Below are 17,895 nucleotides of genomic sequence, written 5' to 3'. Positions count from 1 at the left end.
GTCCAACCTGGTGGCTACAGTCATAACCACAGTGAATATGGCTTGAGGAACACAAGACATAATCCTGCCATGCAGAACAGTTATAGAAATAGGTGCTGGGGTGTCATAATTTTTCTTTCTTTCCTTCTGACTTGCCTCACGTAAACGTTTATGATACAGCCAGATATGGTTGCAGTCTATGAATCCTACAGAGTTCCTACTGCTTTATACAACACCCAACCACACAGATAGTGTAGCATGGTGTCAAGAGAGCATGCTCTAGAATCAGCCTGCCCTGGCTCAAGTCACTCTTCTAAAGCTTGATAGCATTTGAATCTTGAGCAGATTACTTTCGCAGGGGATCACGATTATACCTACCTCATCCTGGTTCTTGTAAGGATAAAATAAGGCATTTCATATAAAATGCTTAGTACCATATTGGGTACATAAGCACTCAAAGGAAATGCTTAAGCTCAGGTCTGTGAGAATCCAGGGCTTACGCTGTCATTATTGGTAAAATTAGAAAGTGATCTTCTATGGATTGAATGTTTGTGTCCTCCCAAAAATCCTATCTTGAAACCCTAAAACAAATGTGGTGAGTAACTGGGTCATGAGCGTGGAGCCCTCATAAATGAGATTATAAGAAGAGACCCGAGAGAGATGATCTCTCTCCACCACATGAGGATACAGCAAGAAGGCAGCCTTGGGATAAGGAGCCTCACCTGCCCCCGACCATGCTGACACCCTGATTTCAGACTTTCAGACTCCAGAACTGTGAGAAATAAATTTCTGTTGTTTAAGCCACCCAGTCTGTCGTCAGCCTGAGCTAAGGCATGATCTAATTGAAATGGTTAATTTATCTCTAAAGTCCCTTAAAACCCTGGCATTACATGACTTGTCTTTCTTGGCTACCTAGGAACAAGAACTTTTCCTAAGCTGCCAATTCACTAGGAACACAGTGTCACCTCACCTGAGAAAAGTGGTGAGAAGATTCTTGAAGTTTTAAAAGTCATTACAGCTAAACTTTAAAGAAATCCTATCAGCACATAAAAAATAACAGAAAGATAATCAACTATCCATGTTATCCTGGAGATATACAAACTCTATATAATATAGTTCATGATTTTTTGTTTGTTTTAAATGGAGTTCTAGACATTGTCTTAATTGTCAAGATAATGAGAAAAAATTTAATGAAAAAAGTTGGTTTTCATCGTTACTAATAACAAACACTAATTGAGACCTGTTCTGTCCACAATTATATGTTAACACTACAATTCACTGTGCTTTATGGTTAGTTATATATATGTTTGTTTCTCCACTAAATTTGTAAATAATTTTAAAGACAGGGACTATGGTTTGGTATATAAAGCACTTAGCATGGGACACTCAGTAAATTATTAACCACTCCGTAAATGCAGAATGAATGAATGAATGAAGGATACATCGCCCGGATTTTATGTTACAAAGTATGAAACAATGCAGTCTAAATTGAAAGACAAGCCAGAGCATCAAAGGCAAATAGTGATACAAGTTACCTTACAGATAAATAAAATGGATGAGGTGCTGCTTTATTTAAATAAAAGAGGCAATTTGAAGTGGGACACAAAGACTTCATGAAGAAAGTGGGACTTTTTTCAGATTAGATGAATGGAAAACTCTTTCCCAATAAAGAGAAGAATAATGTGAGCAATAACATAAGATATTAGTTTTCTATTGCTGCTGTAGCAAATTACCGCAAACACAGTGGCTTAAAACAAGCACAAATGTTTTATCTTACAGTTTTGGAGATTAGGAGTCTAAAAGGGGTCCATTAGGCCAAAATCAGAGTGCCTGCAGCTCTGCATTCCTTTCTGATGGCTCTAAAGAGAATCCAGCTTTTGCCCTTTTTTTCTTTGAAAGGCTGCCCTCATTCCTTGGCTTGGGGGTTCCTTTCTGTCTTCAAAGCCAGCACTGGCTAGTTGAGTCTTTCTCACATCCCATCACTCTGACACTGACTCTCCTGCCCCCTCATCCACATTTTAAAACCCTTGTGATTACACTGGGCCCATACGGATAATCCAGAAGAGTCTCCCTATTTTAACATCAGCTGATTAGCAACCTTAATTCCATCTGCTACCTTAATTCCTCTTTGCCATGTAAACTAACGTATTCACAGGTTCTAGGGATTAGGATGTGGACATCTTTGGGAGGCCATTATTCTGCCTACTACACAAAATGTCACAGCGCATCTAGCATGTATGGGCAACAATGTGATTTCCGTAGGAATTTTGAGTGTTAAATGTAAATTTGAGTGAGTTTACAGGACTAGGTGAGTGGCAACTTATTTCTGAAAACATTGAATGCCCAGCAAAGGGATTTGTACTATTTCTTTAAGTAATAATTCTCTTTGTGTCGAATTAGTACTAATATCTGCCATCACTTTTTACTTGTTACACATTAGAAAATGACATGATTATAAGGTATGTCTAATTCACAATACCAAAACTTTTAAAGATAAATAAGACTTCACTGAACTTTTTTTAATCGTTTATGAGAGACTTGAAAAACACATTTTAGAAGTAGCTCAATCAATTTACTCCTCAAACTTTGAAAGCAAAGAAGTAATAACAACATTAAAAAGGTATTTATTAAAAACCTAGTTATAAGTGGTTCTGGAGTTGACCCCGTATACTCTAATCCAGACACACAAACCTAAGAGCCGCAAGGTATGTGAACACATGCAAGTCAAAGGTAGGTATTTTTACCTTGCACTAAACAGGCAACAGAACGTGAATGTCAAAAACAAAGATGTATAAGAGGACAAAGAATGCAAGAAGTCTCATGATCAGACTGCAGAATGGATTCAGGGAGAAGGTCATGGAAGACAGAGAGTAGGAGGGCCCAGAGGTCCAGATAAGAAAATAGAGTGAGACCCATGGTAACGATATCTTAGAAAGATTTACAATCATTTTAGATATTTTATGGAATAGAAGGAGCAAATCTTAGAATTTAAATGTGGGATGGAAAAGAAAGTTACCACAATGAAACTCTTAGAAAATCTTTAGACAGTTAAGATCTCATATGTGCATCAATGTTGTCGATTACTCCAGTGTGCTAGGCTTTCTTTTGTTGATGATACTGCTGTTATTCTTCTAGCAACACTACATATCAAAAAAGGGGAGGGGGTGGGTTCAGTTGGATCCCCTGTACCATACTACACAGAGAGTGTGTCATATATTGTCTATACATTATACATTAAAAAGCTTCACCTTTACTTTTCACCCTTGATTCTCTGCCATCACAGAGGAAAACAGGTTCTAAAATTACCTTAAAAATAACCATGATATATATTCGTTTTTAATCCATTATCTTCCAGCTTTCCCTTTCTTTTTTTTTAGTTACTCCTGTAGATAACAGGAAAATAGGTGTTCATCACTGTAGCAAAGCACTTAGCCTTAGAAAGAACCAGGGAAAACAACGGAAAAAAAATACAGCAAACTGTGTTTCCAATTACCAGCAGATGCTTCCATTTATTCTAAGCGTTCTTATTCAGTTAACTGTACAAATTTTTAATCATATAAATCTGGTAGTGTTCTAGCCTTGTGCTCTTGATTTACTCTTGTCTTTCAGTTGATTTCACATGCCTTTTGCTTCTGGCATCACTTTCCCACGAATACTATGCCTGGAGCTGCATGAACTCCAGGTGATACATGGTAAAGAGTGCAGCTCATTGCAGAGTTTATTTATCTTTTGTGTTTTGTTTTGTATTTCGCTGGGGCTGTGAAATTACGGTACGTCTCTCTGAGTCAGCAGCACCATGGGCCACTCGCTGGTTATAGAGCCATGGATGCCTACTTTCTTTTCTTCCATCTTTGCTTTGTGGAATCATCTGGTCACCATTCTTTCATGCATGGAATATTACAGTGGGAAAGATTACCAGGCTTCATCCAAAGACCGCTTTACATAGACTTTAATAAATCAAATGAAGGAGTAGGTCTTGGTGAGAATATCCCTGATGATGAAGATCAAAGACTCAGAGCCTTGCCTGTATTTCAATCATTCTGAAAATAGCAATAGTAGCCCAACAAAATGCTGGAAAGACAGAGGGTTGGCAAAATTGGCCTAAGTAAATTTTGTTTGACATTTGGTGAGGAAAGACTTTCAAAAATAGCCATTTGGTTTTGAAGTTGACTCCATTGTATATATATTCTTCATCACAGTGGCCAATACTGGATATTCAACCTTATCTTTAAAGTTAATTTCTAAGGGAAAGAAATTAATGAAACAAAGTTCAAAAGCCAAGCAGTGGCTCAATATCATGGATGTCCCTGGACATAGCCTTTGCTCTTATATTGCAGTTCTGGTTGCTTATTTCCAGTTGAGAGTACTTATCCTGAGCCACTATTGATTGTTTTCAAAAGTCTTAACACATCTGTGACCACCTAGAGGGGTGGGATAAGGAAGGTGGGAGGGAGACGCAAGAGGGAGGAGATATGGGGATATAAGTATATGTATAGCTGATTAACTTTGTTATAAAGCAGAAACTAACACACCATTGTAAAGCAATTATACTCCAATAAAGATGTTAAAAAAAAAAGTCTTAACACATGTTCCTGTAAAGATAGGCACTTTTGCTGCATTTTCTTTCATAAATAATTAACATGGAAGAGGCAGAAAATACCTGCCACATAGTAATCCTCTAGCCTTGCTACTCAGTGTGGACCGCAGACTAGCAGCCTTGTCATCCCCAGAGAACTTCATGGAAATGCAGGGTCTCAGGTCCCCACCCAGACCTGCCCAAACAGAATCTGCATTTTAATAGGATCTCTGGGTGATTTGTTTGCACACTAACATCTGAAAAGCATTGCTCAAAACAGCATCTGAGAGACACCTTTTGGCATAGATGTTTTATGTAATTCATAATCACCAGGAGGTAATAAGTGAAAGAAAGAGGGAAAAATAAATAATAATTTGAAGAGGCAGTAGGATTATACTTCATATACATATAGTTGAAACTTCCTTCTTCCAAATTGACTTTGAACTCCGTAAACATAAGCATAAATGAATGCCAAGGGGGGAAAATTGGTACTGTTAGAAGGTTTTATTCCTTACCATTTTCTCACTTTCCTTTTATGTTGTTTATACTAATAATATTTTTCTATCTTATTAGTTTATTTTGATTATATTAAGAGTTCCGAAAAAACCTCACTCGGGCATTTCCCAGCAGGTCTTTGAAGATGTCTGGACAATCTCCCCTCCTGCCTCCTTGAGGTCTTCTCAGCCTGGGCTAATTCTTTCTTTCTTGCTTGCTTGCTTGCTTGCTTGCTTGCTGTGTTGGGTCTTCGTTTCTGTGCGAGGGCTTTCTCTAGTTGCGGCGAGCGGGGGCCACTCTTCATCGCGGTGCGCGGGCCTCTCACTATCGCGGCCTCTCTTGTTGCGGAGCACAGGCTCCAGACGTGCAGGCTCAGCAATTGTGGCTCACGGGCCCAGTCGCTCCGTGGCATGTGGGATCCTCCCAGACCAGGGCTCGAACCCGTGTCCCCTGCATTGGCAGGCAGACTCTCAACCACTGCGCCACCAGGGAAGCCCAGCCTGGGCTAATTCTTGAGAGCTTCCAGAATCCATGTATCTCACTTGCAAAAAAATTGGTATAGACAATCTTACTTACAAAGCAGAAATAGAGACACAGACATAGAGAAAAAAGGGGGAAGGGGGGGGATGAATTGGGAGACTGGGATTGACATATATACACTACTGATACTATGTACAAAATACATAACTAATGAGAACCTACTGTATAGCTCAGGGAACTCTACTCAATGCTCTGTGGTGACCTAAATGGGAAGGAACTCCAAAAAAGAGGGGATATGTGTATACATGTAGCTGATTCACTTTGCTGTACAGCAGAAACTAACACAATATTGTAAAGCAACTGTACTCCAATAAAAAAATTTTTTTAAAAAAGTAAAGCATATGTCAGACTGTTTTTAAGCCACTTTTGAAACATTGTATTTGGTTTTACATACTATACTACCTTGAAAAACACTTGTCAATTAAACAGAGATGAGCTAGGAGCTGTCAAAATTATTAAAATGTTTGAGGAATATAGACCCCAAGCAAAAAATTGGAGGCCCACATAACTTGTTTAGAGAAATGAGGCCGGGGGAGGCCTAAGACACATGTTCACCACCACAGCACACGACACAAAGCTGTACAGCTCATGAACATCAAACCTACCCATTAGTCACTGTGGTCTGAAATTGAAATTCCCAATCAAGGGAATCGATACGGAACACTAAATAACCCACGATAAAGCAGGGTTGCAGGCTTACACCCTAGACATGATTCATGACCGTTATCACACCTCCAAAATGCAGTTACAGTGAATATTTATCCTACTGAGACCCTTCTTTTAACACATACTTTGTCCTTTATCTATCTACTCTCATTCACGCGTCAATCACTTTGCCCACCTTTCCTCACCTTTGTACCATTAAATCCCTCACTATCTCTCCCATGGGGCCACTCTCCAATACTCTCTCCAATACCCCTGTCTCTGATTTCCTCTACTCCTGCATCCTCATGGGGAACACGAATTTCCAAAGCGGGACCTAACTCAAGGATGGGGGGTTTGACTTGTCAGTTTTCTTATAGATCCCAGGAAAGTAGAGCCAAAATTTGAGTTTAGATAAATGTCAATATGATTTCTTAGCTTAAAAACAATCACTCAAAAATTTTACAGCACGCTATTGCTTACAAATCACTCACATTTTAATCTTATTTTACTCTTAGAAGATCCCCATGTGATGGATGAGGTGGTTATTACTATCATACCCATTTATAAATAAATCTCTAAGTCTGAGGCAAAGGTCAGTGGTGAACTGAGACTGAAATACAGTTTTTATAACCCTAAGATAAGTAGTCTTGAAGGACTTCTTGGAGATTTCATCATTGTAGCTATTTTTTAAGAAGGTGACATGCCCTCAAACATGAAATTATGAAAAATGTACTCTACCACCACTTAAAATCTTTGACAATCAGAAATATTTCTGAAATCCCAGGAAGGTTTCAGCCAGAGGATGCCATCATCACACAGCAAAGCATCAGGTGTTTAGTCATGGAAAGAACAGCAGGGAGGAGGAGCCAGATGGAGAAAATCAAGTCTTCCAGCCATTTTGTTCTCAACCCCTGTGTTATTGGACTCATTTGTTGTGGGTTAACTGTCAGAGACAGTAAGCTTAGCATTAGATATCTGAGAGCCAGGATAGAGATCTGATGCCAGCTCAAACCCTGATTTCTCTCTTTAAATGTCCAAAGAAAAGTAATAGAAGACCTAACCCACAGTGAAAATCAGAATCGAGGTGAGGGAGGCCAGACAGGTCCCAGTGCCTGAGAAAGGACCCAAGGGCTGGTACAAGAGGTTCTCTCCTCTGCTGTTGCTCTAGCTGTTAATACATATTTGCAGAGTGAATAAGGGAATAATTGGTTGTAGTTTAGAAACCTGTTGTGAAATCAAACTATGAATCTGTCAGCTCAGCCCCCTTCTACTTCCCCCCACCTCGCCTTTCCTCATTTGCCTCACCACTCTCCTCCCTTTCCACGTGACAAGGGAAATATGTGCTGCCTTCTATGGTCGGTCTGTAGACCAAGTCCTTTTCCCTGCTTGCTGGCATGATTCCTTGAGATTAGTTAAGGCCACAGTTATTACATTTCTATTTCTCCTGGGGGACACTGTAAATTGTTTGAGCTTCTTCTGCTTAGACTACATTAAACAAAGTTGAAAGACCGGTTTTTCCTCCCTTGCTCATTTTGAATTTCATTTGAATTGCATTTGTGAAACCCCACGTGGTCGTGTGTGTGTGTGTGTGTGTGTGTGTGTGTGTGTGTGTGTGTTTACACATCCATATTTGAACTGATGGAGAGAAAAGGCCAGGACAAAATGAATAAACTCCCACAATAGTTTGAAATTTTTCTTTAAATATAGAAGCAGGATGGGGTTTAATAAGTATTTAAAATACTTGCAAAATATGTGAGTGAGAATACTTTCATTAATTAAAATGACGTTTTGTGAAAATCTATTGCTAGACTCAAAATAATCTAAAATTGAAATGAATGTGTATTTCTAAGTTTCCATTTTTAAAAAATGTACATTCTCTAAAATGATTAGAAATATTTAGTATTGTTAATATTTTCTTTTTAAAATCATATATAATAAGGGCTTATCTGCCTAGCCATAAGTCCACAAGATTTTTACATAGCCCCCAGAACACTAGAAATTCTTCAAGATAATCCAGGTTCTAAAACATTATGTCTTCAAATCTTTTTTCTTGGTCATATACTTTAGCATTGTGGTTATCAATTCTTTCCTTTATAGCTGCAGACACAGAGCAAAGTATTTTTGATAGAATTAGGTATCCATTGGAACAAGTGGTTTTGACTTTATTAGTTCTCATTACATTTCCTTCACACAAGAAGAGAACTACGCTATTTCCCTCTTACTGGGATGTTAGGTTTACTCACAATGCCTGAAAAAAAATGCGATTATTTTGAAAGTCCCTTTTAAATTTCCTATTAGTAGCACATTAGTTACAAATATTAAGGCTTATAAGAACCTTACAAGTCACAGAGTCACATAGACCTCTTTGCTCTAGGAGTCCTCTGGGCACAGAACTTCCCCATCAGCCCCTTCTCCCCATCCCTAGTACAATAATAGGTGAATGATGTTCACTGAGTAAGGGAAAAATCATAGGTTTACAGACATGCTCTTCTAAAGTAACTATCTTTAAGACAAAAGAAATGCCAGCCTACAGAATGGAACAAAGCCACCTTTTAGAGAATTTGTGAGGGATAGTAATATTAGTCCAACAAGTGCTAGCATCTCATCAGTTTATCCCACTCTCTTGAACCTGCAGTTGAGCCAAAATTCTCCTGAGCCAAGCTTTCTCGCAAGATTTCCTGTACTTCCTGTTTCTATGTGAGCCAGAAATACCATGAGAATGACCTTCCTTGTGGTATTTCTGCACTTCTACCCTGGAGTGAAGATAATCCCATGTTGGGGAGAATTTTTGGTTTTAATTGTGCAACATTTTTAATTTTCAGATATCCAAATGAAGGAGATTCCTCTTTGAGAATGAAAATTTAAGATGGTATTTCCTTGGCCCTAATTCATTTCCACTAGGAAGTATTCATGTTCAATGATTCAACATTTTGCAACTTCTCTAAGATATTTTTACGAGGAAATATGTAAAACAATATAGAAAATACAGTGGAAACTCATATCCTTGGATTTTTTTAAAAAGTCATTCTTGAAGAAATGTGCAATGAAGAGTTATATTCTTAATACATTAGCGTATGTGACATATTATACCATATATTTGTTTTCTTTGTTCTTAACCCCTTTGTTCTGAGGGTCAGGATATCCTGATGCAAAGTACTATTGCAAAATAACTGAACAAAAATAAAAATAGTCAAACACTTAGGAAACTCTTCGGTTGTTATGTCAAGGAAGTTTGTGACTGAGGAGTGAGTATAAGACATTATTCAGGAAATATGCTAATAGAGTACAACAGCCTACATGTGCTTATTAAATAAAATTGTCTCAATTCTAGAGAGCCTGAATGCCCCCAGTCTGATGGAAGGGTAAGATAAGAACTGGGAGGGCTGTCAAAAGTGGTGAAACTGTCAGACTGAGGCTTAAATCCCTTCATCCCTTATCAAAGAGGGAAGTTTAAAACGGCACATCTTTCTCATAAGTGGATCATTGATTATTCCCTAATTGGGTTGTATGAATATCTGGTTGTTAATAGGAAGAGCTGTCTGATCAATATTTTAATCATGAAAGTCACAAGAAGCAGTGTCTTAAATGTCTCTTATTGTTGTTTTTTATCCTTAAAGGATGTTGACCCTTCTTCGCCTATTAGGAAAGACAGTAGGTTTGCCAGTGTACTTTTCCATCCAGAAAAAAGAAAAGCCACTTAATTCAGTGTGGAAAACTAAACTCCTTAACCATGGGTTTAGAGGAATAATAATAACAACAGCAACAAAATTACAGTAGCCTTTGCTAGTTTCAACTTTTAAAGTATGAGGTAAGGGCGATGAAAATAATACACACCCTACAATGGTCTTTCTCCTCTCCTCCAAGTCCCCTCTGCTCTCCCCTAAAGAAACATCAGATGATTGTGTGATAAAACAGCCCCAAAAGGAATGTAGAGCAGAAGCAACAGACTGCACATCAGCAAAATAAAATGCCAAGCAAAATAATGCACTTTGCAATACGGAGACATGAAAAGGAGAGAAAGATGGGATTGTTACAATGGCCTCCCCAAGAAAATAGGAGCTATTCACGTGAATGCACAAGTTCAAATTGTTCCTACAAACCCAATTTGCTGGCAAAAGTACCAAATATAATACCATCCCACTTTTGTTTGTGTCCAGGGCTTTTCACACTAGCTCCAGGGGCCATCCCCTTCTGTTGCACGGGTTCTGACTAGTAGGGTAAGTGCCTCCAGCGCTGAGCCTCAGGATCCAAGACACATGGCCTGTGATCATCCTCAACTGAACCACTGTCAGGTGGGGGGAGCAGTTTGTGGCCCAGATACTATGTCCACAGCGCTCTGCCTCTGGAAAGTGAACCTTCAACACTTTCTTTTCACTGTCACTTATGCCCCCAACAAATCTCCTTTAAAATTATTATTAAAGGAAATGACTATTCCTTTGAAATGAGTTTTTAACCATCCCCAGCTATTTGTCCAGACTTTGCAACCGCACCCGCACGTTTGCATGAGGATCTTGATGCTTCCCCAATTCACTTCTTTCACAGTTAGCTTTGGAATGTGACTCAATGTTATTTCCCTTCCAGCTGAAGGGCAGCTGAGGTTACAAAGGGATTTGACTAATAGGCCAAAACCCAGTTAAGTTTGCTGAAAAGCAAGTGACAGCGAAGGGGGAGGGGTGTGGAGGAGGGGAGTGTGTGAACCGTGGTGCCCAGGACCAACCCAAGCGCCTTCTGAAGAGCCCCAGTCCAGCGCACACTGTGGAGAGAGGGCAAGGTGGCCCCCAGCCAGACCTTCCGGAGAGAAGCAGCTGCGATGCTCAGCTTCGCCTGTCTTCTCCTTGATGCTTGCAGGGCTGGAGCCGGGGAAGCGGCTAGGATTCCTGCACCGCAGGGGTGACTCCTTACCTGACACCTTCAGGTAACTGGCCTCTGGAGGACCCCCTGGGAGGCTGGCAAAGGGGCGCCGCCCCTCATCTTTGCCTGAAGTCCTTGAGGGCTAAACAAGCCACTTGACAAACTTTGACAAGCAGCAAAAGAGACTTGAGAACAAATAAATCAGAAGAGAGAAAAAGCGAAGGCTAAAGCCTCAATGGCCTTTCTCCCCCCTGCTGTCGTTCCAGCTGTAGCCTGGGATTAATTAAGTGCTGCAAAGTCAGTGCCTGAGAGGGAAGGGGGAAAAAAATGCTTTCTCTCTCTAAGGCAGGAGGACAGGAACCGTTCTCACCAGTGAGAAACCTTGGGAAGTGAGTCGCTGTCATCGTCAGTGTTTGTGGAGGGGCTGGAGGGGCAGGGCTTTGCCAGGCTGGAGGAGGCTTGCCTTTCCGAAGCTGGAGAGGATTTCCCGGGGGTTCGCCTTCCCCTGCCTGGGAAGAATTTCCCCTCTGGTAGCAGCCGCAGCAGCAGCGCGACCTCGTCTTCTGGAGACCAGGGCAGAATGCCTGTGCTCGAGCGCTATTTCCACTCGGCAGAGCTGGGCAGAAGGTGGACGGCCCCAGAAGGTGTGCTGCCCTCCTCCCTGGGCAGCCGGCCGGTGTGCCAGCAGGGGCCGCTGCCCTGGGACTTGCCAGAGATGATCAGGATGGTAAAGCTGGTTTGGAAATCCAAAAGTGAGCTGCAGGCGACCAAACAGAGAGGCATTCTGGAGAATGAAGATGCTCTCCACAGCTTTCCAGGTAAATCAGCTGGGAGGTGTGAAAGGTACCGGGGCCAAGTCTCACGACTTTCATTCCCTTCCTTGGAGAGCCCAAGACCTAAAAATGGGAAGAGGAAGGAAGACAAACTGTGCAGCACAGGGCCCGAGGGCTGTGGTTAATGAATGTTTGCTCTATTATAGAAATGCATCTTAAAATTAAGAGCGGTGCGGTAGGAGGAGCATGAACAGACGGGCAATCAAGAAACCTGGGATCTGGGCTTAGCTTGTCACTTGTTTGCCCTGTGGCTTAAACAAGTGACATTTCCTAAGTTCCAGTCTCCATAGGGAGGGGATGAGATTGCGTGCTCTTTAAATTGGGTGTCTGTCCTGCCTCTGCAATTTCTTACTGACAAGACAGTTACCTCTGAGAGAATATTCGTCTTGGGTTGCTTTTTTGTAATGCTTTATAGAAAGTAAAATATATTTTCTCATTTTAAACTGTGGAACTACAGCATGTATAAATGTTCCCAGGACTGAGTTTGGCCTGGTTGCTTTTTATGTCATGAGAAAGTTGATAAACTTCCTTGCCTCAGTTTTCCCTTTTGACAAATGACAATAATACAAATTTCTCCATTGATATCAGGAAAAGTCAACTCACAAATGTGGAAATGATGATTCATAGGAGCTCTGTTATGTTATAAGAATGTGCTGTGTTTGGGACAGTTGAGGAGAACTTTGCTGTGTTTTTAACAGGGGGTACCACACCACAAACATACCTAGGATCCCTGTGGAGGATCCCAAGGGACTCCAATAACTCCATACACTAAGAATACAGGATGCACTCTTCCTTAGGGGAATATGTTGGTAGATATTTGGAAAGTGATGGTTTCCTTTAGAAGAACAAATGTGAACATGTGTTTATGCATTTGAAGTTTTGGCTAGCCCTGTGCATGGAATCCTGACATGCCATTGTTGGTGAGAGATGGGGGCCTAGATGGAAAAGCAATACCAAAAAGTACCTCTCTTTTTTTCTCGTGGAAAAAGGCTAGGAAATCAAAACTCAGCTAATTTTGTTTTTAATCATTTATGCAGAAACCTTTTTTAAGTTGCCTAATAATCTAAAATGAACATTATTAAAAAATAATGCTCTGGGCAAGAAAAAAAAGATTGGAAAGGAATTAAAAAAACAACAGTTTTGGTCTCTAGTAAACAATGAATACTTAGGAAAGAGAAGGAAACCAATGAGACTGTCGTTTATGTGGCATTTGGGAGATGGATGCCCAGGGAAATGGGTCCTGGTCAGAAAAAATGAGGTAATGCTAAAGCCATCCCATATTTCATGTGAGTACAAGAAAAATGGAAAAACCCACCTGGGCAGAAAACTTAACTATGACACTTCAACTTTTACCGCTCTTGGTTTGTTTCAGTATATTAAATGATTAAAATGCATATTTCAAATTACACTTTTGGTAAAACTACTTAATTCAACAGATGTTAGCATGTCTGTAGAGATATGTGTGTATTATTCTTTATATTATATACTAGCAGGTGTCTAACTCCTGAAAAAGCAATACTACAGAGAGAAAACAAAACCCCTATAACTTTTTGTCACTTAAAAGCTACATTTTTCTGGATGTTATGAAGTTGAGCTAACTGAGTCTTAAGATGCCCCTGGACCCCTGCCTCACCCTTGGTGGAATATATCTCCGCAGCCATGCTCCTTCCCAGGAAGGCTGCCCCTGCTTTGTTGGTCCCTTCATCCTGCCTGCCAGGAGGCAAGCTCTATTTCAACACCTCCCCAAACACTATCTGTTTACCTCCTCTTCTTCCTTCGCTGCCTCCCCAGCCTCAAGGGGATGAGGGGCTCACACTTTCTGACATGGACATAAAGCCATTATCGTCCATATACGCAGCATGGGGCCATATGTTGAAGCCCCAAAGGCAAGTTGCTTCACTTTCCAACTTGTCTTATTGTTTCTCTCATCTTGTTGCTGAGGCTGCATTTCCTCCTCACATCAAGTGTTCTGTGCCATTCTCACCATAACAGCGTGATGGTGAGGGTAGAACATTTCCAAAAGCCTGGCATCTTTCCATTTTTAGAAAGAGATGGTTTAAACTGTCTTCATTTTGAGTACAGGGGATTAAGTAGAAAGTTCCTCAAAAAACACCAAGACACATGGTGGTCTCTCTCTCTTTCCCTCCCTCCCTCCTGCCCTCCCTCCCTCTCTTTCTCGAATCTGACCCTTGCCTCAGAATCCTCAAACAGTTTATGCTTTGACGACATGGAACAGTTTACTGTTCCTCAACATGCATCAAGTGGTGCCCTACCTCTGAGCCTTGCCTTATGCTTGGAATGCCTTTTTTTGGCTTAGGCCATTGAAAATTTTTATTCAAATACAAAGTCCAGCTCAGGCATCCCTTTCTTTGTAATGACTTTTCTGATCTCCATCCCCACCCCCAAATCTTCTCCCACAGTCATTTATTCCCTCTCCTTTACTCTCTTTGCCTGTAGGAACTTACCATATTACACTTATAGCACACAATTTTTTGCCATGCTAGTAACTAAAAACAGGAAAATTAAATACTATAACATTCTATGTATATTTCAACTGCTTGTGATAACAGATAAATGAGTTTACATTTCTAAAAACCATGAAATTGCAGAACTTCTGAAGGGAACCAACAGGCTAGAGAGCTTTAGAGACGGATGTCACCGTTCTTAATAAGTTGAATTTAACTTTAAAAGTTCCAGCTTTTTTTTTCCTTAGTGAAGGGCATCATTATTTGTACTCATACTGTTTAGTCAAGACTGGAACTTTGTTTCTCATAAGGGAAATAGAAAAGTGTTCTGAGATTTTGCTTAGGGAATAAAGGGAGAGAGCAAAAGGATTTATGGAAAAATAAATGCATACATATGTGTTAATGAGAGATGTTTAAGGCGAAATATACTGAACTGTGAGTGATGGAAGACAGAGAGGAACAGAGTCCCCTGAAGAGAGCAAGGGAGAGCTAGGGAGGAGGAAGTCATACGTGGGAACATCTTTGCCGGAGACTAACGCGACTTTTAAAGCAATAGGTTGGAGGAGGGAATGGGGAATGATAGGAGGAAGAGAGGCTCTTCAAAGTCATCCCTCCGGGTGCATGCTTCTAGGCGTGCCCCCAGGAGTTGGACATGGGCAGAGGCACTGTTTGCCCTGGAGAGGGACTCTGGAACGTATCAGCATGCCCAAAGTTGGAGTGTCAGCTCAGTTCATTACCTCTTACCCAAGTATTTAATTGTATTAATACTCACATCATTTTCCCTCTATGAAGCAAACAAAGGATGGTCTAATTGTCTAGTTAACACAGACGAGGCGAGTAATGAACTAGAGACTAAACAACTTGTCCAGACCTTGACATTGTGTCAGAACCAGACCATCTCAATCATCCAAGTCTAATCCACAAAACTGACATGATCGGGGCACAAGCTGGGTAATTTCAATTTAAACCAAGACATTGTTTCACTGATTATATGTAGCTGGACAAACATGGAGGCTCTGGATGCAATATAAACCTTGGTCAAAGCAGAAAAATAATATTACCATGCAAAATAAGTCAAAGAATTGTGCCTCCTTTACATTTTTAAACTCATTCTGTGGGCTTTAGTTTCAGGTCCAAGTTTCCAGTGCTGAGAAGATTCCCAGGGGGAGATTATCCATCTATTACCAATAGAAAATAAGCTTCAAAGCATGGTGGTCAGAGCGTGCCCAGAAGTGGGGAGTGAGGGGAGGGAAGAAGGATGGGGAATAAATAAACGGTTTCTTAAATGCTCTGAGCACAAATATTATTCTAATTGTGATTCTAGTCAGCAACCTAAGACTAGACATCCCTGAGCAGGACTTGGTCTTAGTTGAATAAATAATTTGACTTCAGAATTCAACCAAATACCTGCAGACTCTGCAGCTGTGGAACTTACCATTCATTCTGGTATCTCTGGTCTAAATTTTACATTATATTTTACTTATTTATTAAGCTTGTTTCCATTTCAGTAGCCTTTGGTTACAGAAATATATAAAACACACACCTCCCTCAAAAAAAAAAAAAAGCATTCATTTTCCCCGTAGCCATTGTAACTTGTCCTGTCTTCAAGAAGAATAAAAATAATCAGAAATTTGCTGTATACTGAGCCCTAAAAATCAAACAGCTTCAGAAGGGAAAATCTCTGAAACAATTCACTGATTCCAGAACTATACAATTCAGATTGACAAAGAGGCTATTTTTAAATATCTCAAGTATCAAGCATGATATAAATTAAATATGTTGAAGACTGAACACTTTTATTATTATAAATCAAGGAGCATTTATTAGGCGTGTAGTGTATACCACGGACTGTGGTAGGCACCAAAGATTCAGGGAGCAATCAAACTTAATAAGAAGAGAACAATTATGAATTTATGAATCAGAATTCTATCTAGAACTTCAGTGTGAAAACAAGCATTTGTTAGTTTCAACCTCTATGTCAACTCAAAGTACTGGCTATAAAAATTGGCCAGTAAAATTCAAAAACACTAGTAAAAAATTCAAGCACACTTTCAAATACTCAATATTTTTTTTTAAACATCTTTATTGGAGTATAACTGCTTTACAATGGTGTGTTAGTTTCTGCTTTATAACAAAGTGAGTCAGTTATACATATACATATGTCCCCATATCTCTTCCTTCTTGCATCTCCCTCCCTCCCACCCTCCCTATACTCCTCAATATTAATGATTTCATTCAAAGCAGGACAAATTGCTTTGGTCAAAGAATCAATTAGTCTTAACAGTAGATAACTTGACATTAATTCAAAGCATTTTTCTATGTTCTTGTAGACATTAGCCCCCACTCATCCTGTAGCTATACTGGATAATAACCATTGACAAGTCAATCCATTCTTTAAATGTGAATGCAAATTTGAGTGAAAACTGGGACACGTCATCGCTCCTTGAACTAAACCTGTTCTTCACCAGACTTCCTAGTTTTCATAAATGGCATCACTCCTGCAGAAACCCAGGTTCAACACCGCTCCCTCATACTTCCCAGTTCATGTGGATTACATAAACCGTCACTTGTTCATTTAAAAAAACAAAAACAAAAAACCACTCCCACCAGCTCTCCAATGCCAGTTGGCTCCAATTCCATAGAATAGGTTAAGAGTGTCGTGGCAGAGTTGAGATTTTTAAAATTTTAAGTCCTACCTCTCTCTTATGGACTGTGTGAACTGTGCAAAGTACTTCACCTCTCTGTGCCTCAGTTTCCCCTTCTTTTAAAAAACAGGGGAATAACAGCAGCACCTTTGCAAAAGGTGAGGATTAAGTGAGATAATAAAAAAAAGTGCCGAAAAAACAGCCTACATCCTACCACATTCTCAGCAAGTGCTCACTATCATAATTACTGATATTGCTGCTATTTCCTCAACAACTTACTCACATTCATTGCTTTCTTTCAATTCAGTTACATGGCCCTTAGCCAAACCTCTTGTTTTTCGGTCTGTTATCTTCCAATAGCCTCCAACTCCAGTACTCTCTCTACCCCTCTTCTTTCTCCTCCATCTTTTAGATCAATAACATCAAAAGAAAAATCAGAATAGATCTCCCCCCTCTTCAGAATCCTTCAATGATTTTTCCATTGTCTGTAGAGAAAATCCAAATTCTACTATCCTGCATTCAAAGCACTGCACACTCTGAAACTAGCTCACTTTTCCCATCTGACTTGTCACTTATATGCCACCCGGATAGGACAAGCATCCCACAGCTTCCTACGTGCTCTCTGCTCATTGTTGCCAATGCCTAAAATTACTTCCCTCCATGTCCCCAACTTCTGCCATCTTTTAAGACCTCACTCACACGCCATTCCCCGCACAAAGCCTGTCTGAGATTACCGAGGAAGGGTGTGCCTTTCTCTTCTGAAGTCTTACAGAACTTTCTTTGTATTTATTTCACAGGCAAACCACTTTATTTTATTATAATTAATGTACATTTTCTTCCTCCCCTCCTAGACTTTCAGCTTTTTG

General features: G+C 40.1%; 1 protein-coding gene across 2 annotated transcripts in view; it reads left to right on the top strand.

Annotated features, from left to right (window-relative positions):
• Positions 1-17,895, top strand: part of PDE7B (phosphodiesterase 7B) — a 222,620-nt gene that overhangs the window by 65,246 nt on the left and 139,479 nt on the right. The window contains exon 1 of one of the 2 annotated variants that reach the window (XM_068551342.1): positions 11,652-11,904. The exons of the other annotated variant lie outside the window; for it this stretch is intronic. Within the exon in view, the coding sequence (XP_068407443.1) occupies positions 11,667-11,904 (238 nt within the window). The 5' untranslated portion in view covers positions 11,652-11,666. Of the gene's footprint in view, positions 1-11,651; positions 11,905-17,895 lie in introns of those variants that run through there. 2 annotated transcript variants of the gene reach the window in all.

This window comes from Eschrichtius robustus, chromosome 9 (genome assembly GCF_028021215.1).
Source record: "Eschrichtius robustus isolate mEscRob2 chromosome 9, mEscRob2.pri, whole genome shotgun sequence".
In the NCBI taxonomy this organism is placed as follows: Eukaryota; Metazoa; Chordata; class Mammalia; order Artiodactyla; family Eschrichtiidae; genus Eschrichtius; species Eschrichtius robustus.
The sequence above is the reverse complement of the archived record's forward strand: the minus strand, read 5'-3'. Positions and strand labels throughout refer to the sequence as shown.